The 18,421-nt window shown below is 33.0% G+C and overlaps 3 protein-coding genes across 14 annotated transcripts; 1 reads left to right on the top strand and 2 right to left on the bottom strand.

Moving 5' to 3' along the window:
• Nucleotides 1-826: 826 nt before the first annotated feature.
• On the top strand, nt 827-2,535 carry LOC114185183 (putative GPI-anchored protein At4g28100). Its single transcript, XM_028072758.2, has 2 exons — nt 827-1,582; nt 2,036-2,535. Exons 1-2 carry the CDS (start codon nt 974-976, stop codon nt 2,333-2,335), a joined length of 909 nt encoding a protein of 302 aa, XP_027928559.1. The 5' UTR covers nt 827-973; the 3' UTR covers nt 2,336-2,535.
• A 102-nt stretch (nt 2,536-2,637) lies between these two features.
• On the bottom strand, nt 2,638-5,828 carry LOC114185181 (equilibrative nucleotide transporter 3-like). Of its 12 annotated transcripts, none has more exons than XM_028072751.2 (10): nt 5,488-5,828; nt 4,857-4,903; nt 4,658-4,762; nt 4,413-4,568; nt 4,185-4,328; nt 3,994-4,099; nt 3,707-3,879; nt 3,444-3,604; nt 3,059-3,317; nt 2,638-2,978 (listed from the first exon to the last, which is right to left on the bottom strand). In XM_028072751.2, the coding sequence occupies exons 2-10, from the start codon at nt 4,896-4,898 to the stop codon at nt 2,871-2,873; spliced, it is 1,254 nt and encodes a 417-aa protein (XP_027928552.1). In that variant the 5' UTR covers nt 4,899-4,903; nt 5,488-5,828; the 3' UTR covers nt 2,638-2,870. The 12 variants fall into 12 exon arrangements, with proteins under 12 accessions (XP_027928552.1, XP_027928551.1, XP_085530209.1 ...); XM_028072750.2 differs by having other exon boundaries at nt 4,857-4,908; XM_085674083.1 differs by having other exon boundaries at nt 4,857-4,908; nt 5,483-5,828.
• A 1,532-nt stretch (nt 5,829-7,360) lies between these two features.
• On the bottom strand, nt 7,361-10,245 carry PETC (photosynthetic electron transfer C). The gene is made up of 5 exons (XM_028070227.2): nt 10,028-10,245; nt 9,695-9,936; nt 8,518-8,635; nt 8,188-8,370; nt 7,361-7,611 (listed from the first exon to the last, which is right to left on the bottom strand). The coding sequence occupies exons 1-5, from the start codon at nt 10,064-10,066 to the stop codon at nt 7,510-7,512; spliced, it is 684 nt and encodes a 227-aa protein (XP_027926028.1). The 5' UTR covers nt 10,067-10,245; the 3' UTR covers nt 7,361-7,509.
• Between the last annotated feature and the right edge of the window lie 8,176 nt (nt 10,246-18,421).

Genomic DNA, 18,421 nt, shown 5'->3' on the forward strand with positions numbered 1-18,421 from the left:
AATCAAAAAGGTTTAAACATTTTGTTAATTATATTTGCAGTTGTAGACATATGTCTTCGATGTAGGAGTCAGGATTTCCTTGTGCTGGTGATGGAGAGAATAGTAAAAGCAAGTAGGAGAAGACTAAAGAGAAAAAGAAAGTCAATTTATTTCTGACATTATTTAATCAAGGACAATTATAGAACTATTCCAATACTCACTAACAACGTGATTAAAGACAACTTACTCACCCTTCAACACCTATTCAATAATTCTAGGACTACCAAACAACCCCTGCATTCTATTCTTTTGCCTCCACTGCATTATCACTTCAATAAGATAACAAACTTTTGTTTCATAACCAATTATGTTATGGTAGCTCTATATTTAATTCAAGATAATTATGATTCATAGAATGTTAACACTTTCAATTCATTTTCAAACCCATCTTTTACTTCAAAACTAAGTTATAATGGATTTTTTAATATATTTTGATCGTCCGATCACAATTTCAATTTTGAATTTTTGAAATGCTTAAATCGTGTTAAAAATACTAGCGGAAACACGTACCATCAAACATGTGTCTCCATTTTTTCTCATAACAATACAATAAAATAAAAAATATTATAATAATTATTAAAATAAAAACTATTAGTGAAATTTTTGTTAAAATTAAAAAGATCAATAAAGTTACGAAATGTATATAAGAAAAAAAATGATTATTTTTTATTGTCAACGGTTAGATAATTTTTCATAAATAATAAAATAAATAAGATTAATTGTATTTATTATAATAATAAGATAAAATTTAATTTTCATAAATGTATTTGTCTTTTCATCATATCCCTAATCTCTCATCTCATTTCAGTCTATCTTCTCCTTTTATGCATAAAAATCATAGCCCAAACATCGTTAATCCTTTGTTTTTCCTGGTACATCATTTCCACTTCCTACAAGAACCAGAAGAACTTCCAATCCTCCAAAGCCAAAGAAAATGCAATTATTCATCACCTCCTCTGTGGGAGGCCTTGTTTTCTTGGCTTCAATGTGGTTCACAGCTGCACAACCTCTCAACCCTGGGAACTCGCCGTCCTTCAACACCGTCCCCGCATACCCGACCCAAACCCGCTCCCAAATCTGCCGCCTCGACCTCTCCAACGAGCTCTTCGGCGGCGTCAACCACGCCTGCGGCACCACCCTTGACCGCAGCCGCTGCTGTCCAGTCCTTGCCGCCTGGCTCTTCGCCGCCTTCGCCCGAACAGCCCTCGAAGTATCCGCCGCCGCGCCGCCTCCCTCCGGCGACCTCCCCATGATGCCCGACGACTCCCAGAGTTGCGTCAACTCGCTCCAAGACTCACTGAGAAATCGGAGCATCCGAATCCCCCAACCCAACGGCACCTGCGACGCCATTCTCTGCTTCTGCGGCATCAGACTCCACCAGATAACCTCCCTGAGCTGCCCCAACGCGTTCCACATCACTGCGGTTCGAAACGTCTCCGGCACCCACAACGCCACCCCCACCGCCGTTGTACGGAACCTGGAAAAGAATTGCCGCAACGCTTCTTACGCTGGCTGCACGCAATGCCTAAGCGCTCTACAAAAGGTCACACGCTTTTTCATCTCCTCCCTATATAAAGATTAAAATCAACTCTTAATGCAACGTTGAATTTTTTTCATCTGAATTCTAATTAATTTTGGGTTGACCTGCGAAAATGACACTGCCATGTGCGTGTGAGGTAGAGTTTATGTTCATGTCTTGCCACCTCCGATACCATATTGGAATATATCTAATGTCGTAATAACTCAATTTAAAAAAAAAAAACAATGGAAGTTAAATATCCTACATTATAATATATGAGTGTGGTTAATCACTTATAGATAGATACAAGGAGAATGCAAGGACTTTTAAAGATTAACCTCACAAAATTGATATTATAATTACAATTTGATATAAAAAACATAAAGGGTTAACTTTTAGTTTGTGTAAAATAAGGTTGAGGTAGCGAATGTGTGGTTGTTGGTAAGTTTTTTGAAGTTTGGTTTTATTTTGAAACAGATAAAAGGGAGTAATAAGGAGAGTGAGAGTGAGAGAGCTAAGAAGATGTTCAACCGTGACTGCCAATTGATGGCGCTGACGTGGCTGCTAGGAAGAAACAAAACGGCGTACATTCCAACCGTTTCGGCGGTGTTGCGAGCTGTGATGTACAGCGCACATCCACACGAATCGAAGTGTAGTCCGGACCAGGACAACATGCCCTTGGCCGTTGATTCCCTGCAATTTGAGACGAACCAGGGTTCATCTAGGCCGTTGAGGATAGTTTGGATTATGCTCCTGATGCTTCTGGTTTTTCCGTGATTGAAGGGTCCACTTCTTGATTGCGAGATGAGAGGGTCCTATTAGACCTTTCTTTGCCCGCTTTTGTTTGTAATCTGTATCTGGGTGTCACGTGAAGCTATTAGACAAAATTATGCAACCAACGTTTTGTTCTCTCTCACTGTAAATTTTGGACTCTGACTCTATTATTTTTTTTGTACATATTTGTTCTTTTATTATTAGTCCTTTTCCACTCTTTATTTTGCATTCCTTTTAGGAATAAAATAGTATGAAGTAATAAAAAAAGTGAAGATTAAAATAGTACAGGATAAAAGCTTGGAATATTAGCTGAAGAGATCATCACTATTAGTTCAAAGAATTGCGTACAAGTACCGTCACTGTAACCTGTATTTGTCTCTACATGGTGCGAGTGTGACCACCACGAGGAATGCAAATCAATTTTACATTCGTCCAATTCATTAGTTTAAAGCATTAAAAAGGCAAGCTACAATGTTTTACAAGGAATGAAGTCTTGAGAAGCATTCCTGTAATCTGGCATGAATTGGGTCTCATCGTCTCACCATCCTTTACCTATCAACCATAGCCAGTCGAGTACTACTCCTGCAAAGATTCCTCCAACAAGAAACAACACCAATATGTTTCCCAAGGCATTTTGTTCTGGACCCTACAAAAAGTAAACACACCAAATTTTAATGTCTAGACACCAAAGTTTTCTGGCTCTATATGAACACTTAGGTGACTCACCTTGTAACCTTTTGGTGCAGATGTTAGGACACACACAGTGAGATAACCATTGGATAGCCCCAAGAAGGATGTTAACAATATCATCCAACCTTGGTCACCAAACTTTGCGGTGAAATAAAATGCTGGAATTAGTATGAAACGGCTAACGGTAGCTATTGTGATCATCTTTCGGGACTCCAATTTCAAGCATTTGATGAGTGGAATGTATCTTCCAATCAGATCGCACACATTATACATAGCAATTAAGACGAGAGCATACCTGAAACACTCAGACATGTCAATTTACATTATATCCGGTTATATAAAATCACAGAGTAAATAAATATATCTTGGCCTTTTGTTTAGTTTCTAGTCACAAAATCAAGCTATTTCGTGATGAACATACCATGTGCCCAAACTATGTGATCCAGTATCTTCTGAGAGGAATCCAGGGAAAATAGACAGTGTCAGCACATAAATTAGGAACATATCAAATGCATAATCAATGTTTTCCGATAACAATTGCTTGTTTCCCTTCCGCTCTGGATCTTTTGTATTTTCCTCGTCCTGAAAAAACATGAACCTTAATGCATAAGTTGTGTTTTTTCTTTAACAAAGAAAAATTTCTGGGATGCATTGATGAGTAAAAAGGACGTGAGAACACAGTACTGTTCCAGGTAATGTCCGGATGCCACCTGCTGCAAGGTCAGCTGATACAGTTTTGGATCCTTCTGATGCTGCCTTTGAACGGTAGTACTTCACAATTGGTAGTTTAGGAAAAATAAATGCATAGAGAATAACGCATAGGAGCTCAAAGAATGTTGATATGGCAAAGAAAAGAACTGCATAATTAATTGTATAACATGACAAGTGATCAGAAACTAAAAGGGGGTGAGGACAACAATGATCATAATAATTATATAAGTTCAGTGACGACAAACATGAATTGAACCTACTTGCTCCTTTGCGGAGACCGTCACTAGAATGATCAAATGCTGCTTTTGTAATTAACCTCAAAGCAGAGGTTAATACACCAGATGCTGCCAAACCAGCAAGGAATGACTGTAACAAAAAAACCATAGCAAACAAATTCATTAGCTTAATGAATCTTTAATAACTTCATCATAATTATATCACAGAGGATAACCTGAATGAACTCTGGTTGCATGTAGGACAGGTCTCCCACCATTCCACCTTGAACATGAGCATCTGCTACTCCAAAGGCACCACTAAGTGCACATATAGCAAGGAATATTCCAAGCCCTCCTTCACCAGATGCTGCAGAATTCACCTATGACAGATTGGTTGGACATAAATAAACACCATCCCAGAGGAATCAATTATCCAAGTTCTCAGATTAACGAATAGGACTTACAATTAACACCAGCAACGTGCTTATGAAAAAAAGTATATATCCAAACATATTCCGAATTCGTGTATTGATTTTTGCCTCATTATACGCTAGTATTGCAAGTGTTCCAACAGCAAATGGCTGATATACAAGTGTAAGAACCCTAGAGGGGTGATATTTCTGCACAAACAGAACACCAAATTACAATTACAACATTTGAATATGAGGTCAGATAATGAAGAACAAGAGTATGTATGTATGAATCACACTGGAAACAAGTTAACGTAGTAATCTTCTATTGTCAGCATACTATTCCATGAAAAAAGACATCCATTTCCGAGAAGCCAACAAACCACTATTGCAGCAGATTTTCCCTATTCAATAGACCAAACAAGTAAAAATTATAAATGAATTTCTCTGTGTTTCTATGTTGAAATAACAGAACAGTAGATAGATCAAGGTACGAACCTCTAGCCGTGTTGAAATCTCATTGTTGCCCATGCCTGCCATGGATGCTTCTCTTCAATGAAGAAATTAGATTCATCACCTCAAGGTTTCAATGTGTATATATAATCTATTTGACTTATTGAAGATAAACTATACGAAGCCACCTCACATACCACCTTCTTTTTGATTAAAAATAGAATAATTTAAAATATTCTGGGAATTAAAAAGTCTAACACATGTTTTCAAAGCAATAATAAAATCTTATATTGCAGGTATTATCAATCATGCTATAATTAAGTCAAAGCATGTGTTTCACCCGCAGATATTGCAACTGATAGTGACGCATTAAAATTTGACAATTGGCTGCCACTGTTTTAGCTTCAACTTTCAAATGACGATTGATGAAGAGAGACCAACGATTTAGACCATGTTTGGATAAAATCTGGGAACATGTTTTCAGGAATTTGAATACACATAACAAAAGAAGAATTTACTGTTTTAGAAGTGAAAGTGCTTTGTAATAATTCATGACATCTAAAAATGAAGTCGTTGTGCAGAAAAAAAAATTACCAGTTACGACATACAGAAGATTGTGGAGAATATACGAGGAAAAATAGATTAAGGGACTAGCATAACATGGCTTCTACCTTACCTGTAGTGAAAAGATGAAGAAGGTATTGAAGCGAGAAAGAGCTTCCTATAGAACACTGCACGTTGCCCAGAAATGATGAGAAATGTAGAAAGAGAAGTGGCTAAAAGGAAGCAGCATCTGGTGGGTCACTCCTATTGCTTCAAATGGATTTGTCAAATACTTGTGTGCTTGTGTTCTCTTTTATGTCAAAGACAACAACAAGTTGTGCTTCCTTATCTGAATTCAACTTTTTATGTTCTGTGTTCACACGGTTGTGCTTCGCAGTGTGACTTTTCAGTCTTCACATTGATATTGGCCATAGCCAGTGCATCTAATTCTTCAAACCACACGAACATATAATTTATTTTATTTCTATTTTAGCAAAGTTTAATTAATTGACCAAGGAAGAGGATCTTAAAAAGATCGATGAGAATGAGTATGTGGACTGTTCCTTGATTAAACGGCTTAATTTATTGCTATTTTGTATTCAAATGGACTTGCGTGTGATAGACGTATTTTTTCATTATAGTATGAATGAAAGGTGGGCGTTTTCAAAACTAGGGAAAGAGGATCAACTTGCACCGTTGTTCACACTAGCACACTTTTGTTATTTAAAGTAATATCTTATTATTAGTTTAAAATAATTCGAAATTCAATTTTTTTTTTTTGTTAAAGACAGGTAATTATTGAAAACATGTGCAAATAAAGGAGTTGATTGTGTACTTTTTAGTTTTTGGTACAAATCATGAATGATGTGAACCGGTGACAGATTGCAAACCATATACATCTACTTACAATATTCGCGCTAAATTAAATACAAGCAAAAAAAAAATTGTAATGTATAATAGGCTTTTAAGTAGTTTTACTTTATTTAATGATATATCTCTAAAAGATTATTTATTTAATAGTGATTGTACTTTTAATTATTTCTTTTCGTTAATGAAATCAGAGACACAACATCGCATTAGATACGATAAGTGGTGACAATGGAATGAAATCGCAAAGAATTTTAAAATTGTGTAGAAATGGATAAAACTAATCAAGTGCCAAAAGTTATATGAGATTTAATCAGTCTTAATAAAATATTTAGATACGAAAGAAATATTTACTTTTGTTGTTCTTGACAGAAATGATTCAATATAAACCAAGAACTTTTCTTGCGAACTCCCCTAACTTTTCTTGTGGATAATTAGCTATGGCCTCACCTAATGTTGAAAGTAGTTTTTAACGTTAGTTATTATATGTTGAAAATTCCTACTTTTTCACTACGCCCTTTTTACATTATAGTCAAACTGACGTTGAACCATCTTTTAGGTCGAACCATTACTCTCATGCCATATCTTTCTTTTTTGTTCTATTTTCTTTTTTCCGAATTTGTATTATTTTTCAATTTCTTTCTTTTTTTCTCTTCCTCTATCGGTGACTCATTTCTTCTTCTTTCTTCTCCCTTCTGAACTCTTTTGAATCTTTCTTCGTGTTTCTACAAATTCAGGATTTCAAGACTTTTTCTTTTCTTTTCCAGTTTTTCAATACTTAAGTAAAATTAACCCGCTACTAATCAGGACCTAAACTAAATACTATAGAACTGATTTGTAAACTAAAATTTGATATTATATTTTCTTTTACATAGTCGTATCTATGATGTTGGATCTCCAACACCACGTTTACATTCAAATAAAGTGCTTTGTTTTGAAAATTAATTTAAACATCATAATAACTAAACACTGGTTTTATATCACACTAACTACATTAGCAGCTACCCAAAACCCATAAAGGTTATAAAAAGGTATAGCAAGGATTCTAAAGGAGCAAAGGTTCAATTTTTGGCAGCACAAAGCAATATTTTCCACTAAATTAAAAGAAAAGAAAAAGAAAAAGCATATGGTAGAAGGGATTACTCGGAAAAAAAAGGTTCCTTTCCATAGCTTGAGTTCACAGAATATCAATTTGATTACAAAATATATTTATGCAGTGACACAAAACAGATTGTTTGAATTTCATACTTAAATACATATGACAACAGAGAAACGGCTTTAAGGAGTCTTAAGCCCACCATGGAGCATCACCTGTTCTGAAATCTGTTTCAACCCAAGGTACAAACACCACCTTCCCATCATCTATATCACAATGTGCTAATGCCAGAGACTGTCCAACAACAATAACAAAATCATTCATCACTGTTCTAACCATAGGTAAGTAGAGAAAAGAAAAGATTAAAATTTGAACAGTACTACGTACTAAGTTGTTAAGAAAAAATGTTTAATATGTTTAGTCCCTAAACTTTGACACGGAAAATTTAAATTCATCTATGTCCAAAACTTTAATACAATTTGATTCTCAAACTTTAAAAATAAATGAATATAATCCTTCCAACCTAATTACATTCAACATGTCAAACGTGTTTCCCAGCTGACATTGAAGTCGAAACATGTAAAACGGTGTAAACAACTTAAATGTTCAAATGTTAGCATGAAACGCATTGACACATAAAAAATATTGAACGTAATTGGATTAAAAGAACTATATCCATTCATTTTTTAAGTTTAGAGACCAAGATGTATCAAAATTTCAGATAAAAACAAATTTCAATTTTACGTCAAAGTTCAGATATTAAAACATATTTTATCCTAAAGAAAATGACCATAATTTTGTCTTGAAACTATTCTTCTATAAGTAAAAAGGCCACAAATTTGTCAAAAGAAGGTTTTCCAATTTACTTACCAAGGGAGCAGGTCCTCTCACAACTCTTCCTTGGTCATTGTACTGAGATCCATGACATGGGCAGATGAACTTTTTCTCAGCTGTATTCCATGGCACCACACATCCCAGATGAGTGCACACGGCGTTAATTGCATATGTTGCAAGGGTTCTGTCTTTCTCCACCACAAGATAGGTAGGATCTCCCTGTGAAGTGGGATTCAAATTATGGAAATGTGAAAATGCTTATTTTGGTTGAAACATTTTCACTTCTACAAGGGCAAACCTTTGTAAAACATCTGCTAGTTGTTGAAGATCCATGAAAAAGCTAACTCTAGACAGATGTAAACTTACCTTCAATCCTTGTGTAAGAGTTCTGTCACCAGGTCCATGTGTCTTGAGCCAATTATCTGCGATTACATCATTTCCAACGGCATCCTTGGCAACAGTACCTCCAGCTGAAGAACCTGAACTGTAATTTTTTGCAAGTTAGGGTTAATGGTATGTGTAGATGAAGAAACTGGATTGAATAATGGAAGCAGCGCGTTGGAAGGTTAAGAGTTAATTATCAAACTTTTGGATGCTGGATGCAATAAGTAATGAACATTATCATAGATTTCTTCCCCTTATGAATCAACTGGGAACTTAGGTGCAGAAATTTTGAACTAATGTGAAAAGAATGCAAAACTAAATAACTTAGGCAAAATTCCAAACAATATGAAATTCTGAATTCAATAACTTCCTTCAGACTCTCCCATTACAGAAATCATTACAATTATAATCACACCAATATTATGATGTAGGAATTAGGTTGAAGTAATAGTATAATTATTGTAGAAGAGGGTGCACAACTAGAAAAGCAGAAGCTGATTATTCAAGGTTTGACAGAAAAGCTTCTCATGGACGATGTATCATCACACAAAAGGATCCCCAAAGCTGATCCAATTAGTACAAGAGAAATGATCGACGCTGGTTTTTGAGAATTCATATTATTACTAGAGTAAACTCTCAACTTATTTCTGCAAAAGTTACACACGACCAAATTAGTCCTTGAATTTTGGTTACAATATCAGTTCCTTAATGGTTTAAAATAGTTTTTGAAAATTCTGTCACAAAATTTGTCACTTACCAAATCTCAAACGCTACCATATATTAAGGTAATACCAGTCTTGAGGGTAAAATTTCTGCCCTTTTTACAAGGACAAAAGCCAGGAATCTGAAATTTCAGAAGGACAAAAACCAGGAATCTGAAATTTTGTAAGACCCAAAAAAATATGTAACTCCCAAATATAATTGTGGATGATTAATCAAAGGCACACCATAGAACTTCAACAGTAAAGTTAAGAAACAAGAACAAAGATCCTAAACCTACATGATTAAATTCACACACAATTGAACAAGTCAATAGTCATATAGGATCAACAATGCTAATTGCCACCTCCCCCCAATTAAAAAGTGAATTGATTTTAACACTTACACAGCAGAAAGAGGGTTGAATTGCAAATTGAAGAAGAAGAAAAAGAAAAGTTACCCGGGAGGAACGAAGAAATAGGTGTAGGGAATAAGCATTCCAGCACTAGGGAGTGAAATAGCACCAAGAAGAAGGAGATTCATGAGCTGCCTTTTGCCCATGTCAGGGACTCTATCAGCAGGAATGCTGGTGGCCTGGCAAGAAATTTTCATTCCCTTGTTCTTCCCCATCATCTGCCTCTTCATTGGTTTCACAAGAAGTGCTTGTGAGGGACAGAAAATCCCACTCTTTCCGGAGCATAGCTGAAATCACAGAACATGTAGTAGTCCCTTCATAATGCTGCACATTATAGAGAATATGTTAAATAATGAACACTTTTGTTGTTTTTGATACCTGAGAAGGGGTTGTAGGAGATAGAGTGGTGGATGCCATGGTTACTCAAACCCTTGTTGGTGATGAAGATTGAGAGATAGAGTGATGTAAAGTGAAGATTTCAGGTTACAAATTCTTAAACGACCACCACAACTGTCAACACTATAGTTGCTGGATAAGGCGCTAAGGCACGTAGGTGCCACACGACCACATGTTCTTCAACCAATCAATAACAAACGATATTGTTTTTTTTTTTCTCAGCTACTTGTTTGTTGGTCATTTTGGTCCAGCATAGCCAACTTGATTTTTGTTTTTTGTGTAGACTTCCTGGGCTTAGCACAAGCACATGATGGGGTCTTTCTTCCTGCACCGCCACAAAACATGGTCTATAATATGTGCATAGAAAATGTTTCAAATTAAAATCCTAAGCAAATTATAAAGCTCTCTTTCTATTTTCATATTTAATATTATGTAATTTTTTCATTATAAAACCGGACAATCACTCATCTCCCGCACAATTACACGTTGATATATTTTTGTGTCACTGAATGTTTGATATTTGAGGAGAAATAAAAAATTAGAAAATAGTTTAATAAAATTGGTATCAGTTAATTATTATTTTTTTTATCTTATAGGGATAATACTTATTTTTTATGGGCAATTTTTTTTTTAAAGTATACTCAAATTAAAAAAAAATTATAAGGATATTTGTTCCCACACCTGCCTACGTGCATCCGTCATTATCTATATTTTCTTTGTCAAACTAGTTATCTATACCATGAAAATAAGTTTTAAACGAGTATATAGTGAAAAAAAGTTTTATTTACGTATATGACCAAGATGCACATCAGAAACAAGGTTCTACAGTCTATCATACCATATTTGCGAACACACAAAATTGGTGTCTTATTAGAGTACCAAATATCTGAATCATTTTTGTCAAAAAAAATGAAAAGTATAACTCTTAGTAATCATTTGGAGGTGTGAAAAGTAGTATGGCCATGATTCGAACATAAGAAACTTGGCAGAACCAAAACATTTTTGAGCAAGTTCTGTTCGCCCAGTCACATAATACCCACCACAAATTGGGCTCATTTGATGTCCACGTTAAGGCTTTTTCTTCCTGTAGCCCCATAATTTCTAGCTGCCTTCCTATTTTTTAAAATGACATTTTACCCTTGGTAAAGGTACTTCCAAATGACTTGTTTATAAAATTTTCCCGAACATGAATTTTAAAACTAAATTTGTACAAACATGAAATGGGTTCTAAAATAAGTTTTTCAAAACAGAATTTCTGGAACAAATTTTCCAGAACATATATTCAAAATGAGTTTTTAAGAATTACATTTCCAGCCCTCACTAGAACATAAGAGATGCAATTTAAAAGGAGCTTTTGTGGATTAGGATTTATATAGAACAAATTTTGTAGAACATAAGATACCTTCTAGAACTAATTTTCCATAACAAAGTTTTTTTCTTCTTCTTCTCAAACAATGCAGCAACGATGAAAAATGCAAGTGTAAGTAGAGGTGACAACGGTGACAGTAACAGCAACAGAGGTGAAATAGTTTAATCCTTTTGATGTTAGTATCATAATGCATTTAATATTGATGGAAAAAAAGAAATTGTAGTGAGTGTTAATTGACATTATTGGTGAATGCAGAGGAAAAGTAGGAGTTAATTTTAAGGTGATGGTGATGTTGAAGTGAGGAAAGGATGAAAAAGTGGTGGAAGTAGCATGCATAAGTTTTAGGTATAGAGTGTTGAGTGAAAAATGGGAAAAGGAGAAAGAAAATGATGAAAGCTAGGGCTACATATTGTTTGTGTGGTAGGTACATAAGAATCGAAAGAACATAAATAATTGACGTATGTTTTTTAGTTTGTCCGAAGTAGCTAGGGAATGGTCCATTTGGTTGTCTACACCCTCTATGGCAAAAATAAAGCATAGAATGATGGTGTTATCTGCATGGGAGGTATGGCGTGCCACATGCACTCACCAAATTAATCATCATCTCTTCTCTCTTTATATTATTTTCTTCCATTCCAAGCGTGCAATCTCTTTTTTTCCTTCTTTTCTATATGTACAACACCATGTACTACATACTACGCATTTATGGTAACTTCTATTTGGCCCACCATTCCTCCATCATTATAACTAATTACTATTTCATTTCTTATCAAATTAATCAAAAACATGTAAGAGGCTACATATTCTTCTCAAAAAGGAAAAGATGAATGGTTTTTCAGATTTGATGGAAGTGAAGTGACAAATGATTATATGTGTTTTCGAGGAAAGATGTTATTTATAACATCAAAATTCATTTCTATTTATTCAGCACTTAGGATCCCTTATTTTTACTCAATTTTACAAACTAACATTTTAATTAAAATGAAATAATACTAGAAAATATTTTTCGTTTTAAATACAAATATAGGTAGAGAGTTGTATTATAAAAAACAGAATTAAGAAAATAATAAAATATTATTAATTTCCCTATTCTCTTGAATTTAATTTGGATAATTAAAATTCACAAAGGTCCTCACACCATGTATGGGATTTAGGACTGTGGTGATGCAACAAATAATTCTAAGATGTGGTTCTAGTCATTCCAGATAGGGATGTCAACGGGGCGGGTAGGGTACGGGTAGTAAGTCCCTCGTACCCTATCAACTGGATAAATATATATTTTGTATCCATACTTATATCTGTCGAGTATTCGTTATGCGGGTATCCGTCTATTTTTTTCATATCCGCAGGTATCCACGGGTACCCGCGGGTATTTACAAAATTATTTAAAATATAAATATTTAATCATAAATTCAAATAAAATAAAATAAAATACATCATTGTCATAAATTTTAAATAAAGTTCAAACAAATTCAAATCCATACAAGTCCAAATAATCATAAAAATAAATATAAGATGACATTCAATAAATTTTAAATAAAATTCAAACAAACTCAAGTCCATACAAGTCCAAATAATCATACAAATAAATATAAAATGACATTCAACAGAATGAAAATTATTTAATTAGTGTTTTGATCAACAAGCTCACTTTCTCCGATTGATTCTTGAGAAAAAATTAGGTCAAAATATTTTTTACTAATATATACATACATATATATATAAATATCTATGTAAATATATAAATATAAATATATATATATATATATATATATATATATATACGTAAATATAAATATATATATATATATATATATAAATATATTTTTGTGAATTAAAGTTTAGCGGGTATGAGTATCCATGGATACTATGATACCTATATCTGCTCCGTTAACATGCGGGTATCAAAAATACCCGTACCCACGGGTAGCGGGTATCCATTTTTAATATTCATTTCCTACCCATTGCGGATTTTATCCGCGAATACCCGCAGATATGGATATTTTTTACATCCCTAATTGCATGTCTTTAATTTTTTTTTTTGTTATTATGAATTCCTATGGTGATTGAATATTTACTAAATTAAATTTTATTTTTACTTTATCTATGTTATAAACTACTTTGATTTCTTAATTTAAAATAACTTATTTAAATTAATCACCTTGACAGGATGTGCAATTATGTTTAATAGAGGCAGAGGGTTGTGCAAAGTGAACTTTCATAACCCGTAATCTTTCTCTCATGATTATGAATTAGACATTTGAACCTTAATCATACCATCAATATTTACTTATTAGAATCATTAAGTTTTAACAAAAATTAACGGCAAGAATGGAGATTAGCACTCCATAAAAAGCGTTTTATATAATTTACATGACAATTATAATTTTTCTTAGTAACACAATCTTATTTATGAAGATTTTGCAATGTTTGAAATATTATTAAATCTAGATATTAGACTTTTGTGATTTTAGTATATCAATTGTCATATATTACATTTGTTAATTTTAAATCTAAAACATAAGAGATGGATAAATAAACCAAGGATGATTAGATATTGGATATTCATATAGTTCAAATCACTTATTGCAAATTACCTATATACTAAGATTATCAACTTCAATGGTAAATATTTTAATCAATTAGTTATATAATTTTTTTAACATTAGAAGGATAAGGGAAAAGTGAAAAGCAAAGGATAATAGGGTTCGAAGGAGAGAAAACAAATGATGGGTTTCTCTTTACACTTTCTCTTCCATCAAGGTAGTGAAAGAGAATCTATGATTTTCGTCAAAGAAGATAACAGCGAAGAAAGAAAGTAGGAAGACTAATGAACAAAATAATGTATATTTTGTAGCAGAGAGAAGACTTGAAGCGACCCCAACCAAATCGAACGTTCTTCAATAAGTCATGAAAGAAAAGAAACACTTGAAAAGCTATGTTGCATTTTGCAATGTCCCATCTTCTCACAACTTCACACCTCAACTAGCACGTTAATTAATTCAACAATTTTATTATATTTCCTTTGCTAGACACCAATGAAAGGTAGGACAACAAAGAGACTAAAGAAAAAAATAAAATAAAGAATGAATGAAAAATAAGGGTTTCGTTAAAAAGAAATAAAAAAAAGTAAGATAATAACTACTTGATATCTACAATAAAAAGTAGTTATTCAATATAAATAATAATTACTTAAAAGAAAAATTACTTTAATTATTAAAAAATTCTATTTCTAATTTTTTTATTTAAAATTATTGTCAAATTTACCAATAAAAAAATACAAGCCTAAGGACAAATATTCATCAATTATAACATTCCAAAAAATCTCATTTTTACACTAAATTTCTAACATCAGTTGAAAAAAAAAGTTTACTTTAGTGACAAATATTCATCAATGTGATTTTAAACTTGTTCTTATTATTTATTAGCAATATATCAACATGGGAGGGACTCCTTCTTTAGAAAGACTAATGAAAATCCAACTGTAATTATTGTAATTATAAGTTTCACATTAAGTAAACATGAGAAGTTGAGTAACATATGAGTTATAAGACCCATAAATGTATTGTCTTACCTTGTATTTGTATGAGGAATTTAAACAATTAAAAGAAATTGAAATACCTATAGTAATTAAATTACTTGCAATTGAATCTCTTTGTTTCTTAAATAATTAGTTTGGATCAAGTAATTGAAATATCCTAAATTTCATTTTTCTTATTTGGCAAGCAAATTTAATTTATATTTTACAATGAACTCAACTCTAGTTTAACTTAACTTATACTAGACCTTCAGCCTGGGATGACCTAAGTTGACTTTCGACCTGACCGGGCTATCTAGACCTTTGGCCCAAGCCGACTTCGCTCAAACTTTCTCCAGAGACGCTTGACCTATGGCCCATGCCAACCCGACTCAACTTTCAACCCAGGCTAACTAGTTCAACCTTCGACCAACCTAAGTCGTCTCAACCCTCGACCTAAGCCAACCTTGGTCGACCTTCGGCCTGGGCTGATCGACTCGAACTTCGGCCTGACTCGACCATCAGTCCAACCAACACAACTCGATCTTCAACCTTGACCGACTCGCCTCAAGGACATCTCGTCTCGACCTTCGACTAGGGCTGACTCGACTCAGCTTGAGGCTTGGTCCAACTCGGCTCGACCGTCGATCTAGGTCAAATCGGTTGGACCTTCAACTCGGGTTGAATCGTCTCGACCATTGTCTTTGGCTGGCTTAGCTCAACCTTCAGCCTAGGCCAACCTGACTCGACCTTCAACCCTGGCGGGTCTTGCTTGACCTTCGACTCAAGCCGGTTCGACTCGACCTTCAGTGTTGACATACTCGGCTCAACCTCCAGCCTCGGATTCTTGATAATGTCATGTTTATCTTTTTGCGGTTTTTATTTTGGTGAAAAGATATTTAATTAATAGTTGAAATAGTGAGAGACGAATGCAAGCGTTGTACAAATATACTCGTTACTTGATAAAGATGAAAATGAGACAAAAATTTTGATATTAGTTGAATATGGAGATGGATATTTGCTTCAAGTATTGGACGAAGATAATAAAACTCACACTCATCCCTAAGTGTTGTCATCTCTAGCCGCATTCAAAAGTTCTATGACCTTGACAATTTTTAAAGACTTTCTTACCCTTTAGCCTTCACTCAAAGATGCATCCTATTATTTAAAAGTGTTGCATAACTTAAATTTTAGATGAGTAGTAATTCTTACATATTCCTCTCCTTTAACCTAGGAAGATATCTTTTAACCATATAACAAAAATCAATTCCAAACGAACAATACTTGAAATATGATAATTAATCTTAGCAATACTATTTTAGTAAACTCAGGATTGGAACCTTAAATATTTTATTATAATTGCTATTGTTTATAACGAATCATTTTCCTACTAGAAGGAAAGAAGAAAAATAGTAGAATGAATAATGTCATGCAATTTTTTCACTGTAAAAAAATTATTAAATAAATATTAATTTAGAAAAAAAATTTATTATATTGACTAAGTTAATCACCATTTTATATATATAAAAGATATTACTATTTAAAATAATCTATATTATTGTTAATAAAAACTTATAATTGGTTTGTGAATTATAATCTAAATTGATCTTTATACCATAAAAAAATCTCGTATTACTAACAAACAAAATTCATGAAATCTATCAATATTTTAATTTTCAACGAATCAATGACACCAAGTTTGTTGGTAATTTTCTCGTTTATAAAATTTACTGATAAATTTATCAATTTCCTCACTAAATTTGTATCAGTGATGTTCATTGCTAATAGGTATGGCACAACATGGACTTACCAATAATTCTACCTAAATAGAGATATGTAATACTTGCCAATACTCAAACACTCTTTCATATATTTCATAATTTTCTATAATACTATACCACAATACCAAATAGGGTAGAAAATCAATTATTAAACTAATAATATGTAACAATTGTAACTACATAATAAAGAAATCCTATTAAAGTGAATAGAAATATTGTTTAAGTACGTAAGAAAATAATCTACGTAATAATAAAAAAATTTGATGGTCTTTTTTAGGGTTTTTTGTTACTAATGGGACTCATGGATCTTGGGTTAGGTTGGGATGAATTTGGCTGGTTATTAGTGGATTTCGACATCATGAAACAAGTATTGTATGACTAGATTTTGAAAACATCGATTAAATTTCGAATGATTATATTTGATTTATAAATTAGAGTTTAAATTAGTTTTTAAAATTATTTATGAAGGTTTTAGTTTCTTATTATTGTTAAATTTTAAATTAGTTTATATATTTATAATCTAATGATAACAAGTATCTAAAACATGAGTAGCTAATATAAGAGATCAATTTAAAATAAATTTAATTCTCAGACCAAATAGAATTTTTTCATTAATGTCAGTTGTTTTAATTATATAATATCTAACCGGTTATTGTTGAAGATGTCAGACTCTAAATCAGAGACTATTACAAATAAATTGCAGACGAGGGCGAAGAAATGAAGACTGAGATTATAATGCTTTGTAGTGTAACTTACTCCTATATTTTCTTCTTTTCACACATATACTCAATCAATTATTGAGTCCCATCTCAATTATTTCGTTTACTTATTATACCAAACATGTATCGGTGGCTCAGTACTCTTATGCCACACTAAATATTACTATTTCAGGTGTTCGTCAGAGTAATAGTTAGAAACTAAGTTATCAAGAGATACAGCAATTAATTAAAATACTAATTGTTTCTGACAAATATATTTCCCCACACGCACTGAAAAATTAAACTCCTGAAATTTAAGAAACATATCATGTGCTAACTTCTTCACACCGTCTTAAATGCTATATACTAAACTTTTAAAACAGAGCAATGGATATGAAAATTAAAACCACCTGAATACTTTGACGTCGTTAATTATTCCTCTATGTTCAGATCAATTGTAAGATTGGACGATAAACTTTTGAAGTAGTAAGTATCAATATTCGCCGGAAGAAAAATATCTTAAAGTACGATGGTAAATTCCGACAAACTAAAATTCAAATCATAATTCATCATTGTACGCACTACATGTACCCAATATCCACCTTCCTTAGTACTTTTTTTTTCACCATAATTGAAATTGATGGAGTAAAAAAAGAACAAGAAAATAGTTGTATGAAAACTTTTTAAGAATGAGAAAGAAAAAAAGGAAAGACTGAGTCAATATATCCCAAAGTCTGAAACACACTAATTTTTTTTCCTGCATCTTAATGAGACATGTCCCACAGACATACTAACCAAAAATTAACCTCAATGATATGTTCCTTTGACCAATGTATTGGTTCATAACTGATGAGGCACACACAGAGACAAACGCCTTTGTTTACGGAGCAACTTGTTTTGCTTAGATATCAATATCTCGATGACAAAAGGTCCAATACCACACCTTCGTTTTTAATTCCCAACCATCAGATGTTGTCCTTGTGTTTCTTTATGATGATGGCAGGTATGTTT

Source organism: Vigna unguiculata, chromosome 5 (genome assembly GCF_037176805.1).
Source record: "Vigna unguiculata cultivar grain cowpea cultivar isolate G323 ecotype 2 chromosome 5, ASM3717680v1, whole genome shotgun sequence".
Taxonomy (NCBI): domain Eukaryota; kingdom Viridiplantae; phylum Streptophyta; class Magnoliopsida; order Fabales; family Fabaceae; genus Vigna; species Vigna unguiculata.

Coding starts and splice junctions, on each gene's coding strand:
- LOC114185183 (XM_028072758.2), top strand. CDS start 974: ATGCAATTATTCATCACCTCCTCTGTGGGAGGCCTTGTTTTCTTGGCT. Junction 1,583..2,035: donor GCCTAAGCGCTCTACAAAAG/GTCACACGCTTT, acceptor ATTTTGAAACAG/ATAAAAGGGAGTAATAAGGA.
- LOC114185181 (XM_028072751.2), bottom strand. CDS start 4,898: ATGGCAGGCATGGGCAACAATGAGATTTCAACACGGCTAGAG. Junction 4,329..4,412: donor GCACGTTGCTGGTGTTAATT/GTAAGTCCTATT, acceptor AATCTGTCATAG/GTGAATTCTGCAGCATCTGG. Junction 4,100..4,184: donor TGCAACCAGAGTTCATTCAG/GTTATCCTCTGT, acceptor TTTTTGTTACAG/TCATTCCTTGCTGGTTTGGC.
- PETC (XM_028070227.2), bottom strand. CDS start 10,066: ATGGCATCCACCACTCTATCTCCTACAACCCCTTCTCAG. Junction 8,636..9,694: donor TATTTCTTCGTTCCTCCCGG/GTAACTTTTCTT, acceptor AAAAAATTACAG/TTCAGGTTCTTCAGCTGGAG. Junction 8,371..8,517: donor CTCTTACACAAGGATTGAAG/GTAAGTTTACAT, acceptor CCCACTTCACAG/GGAGATCCTACCTATCTTGT.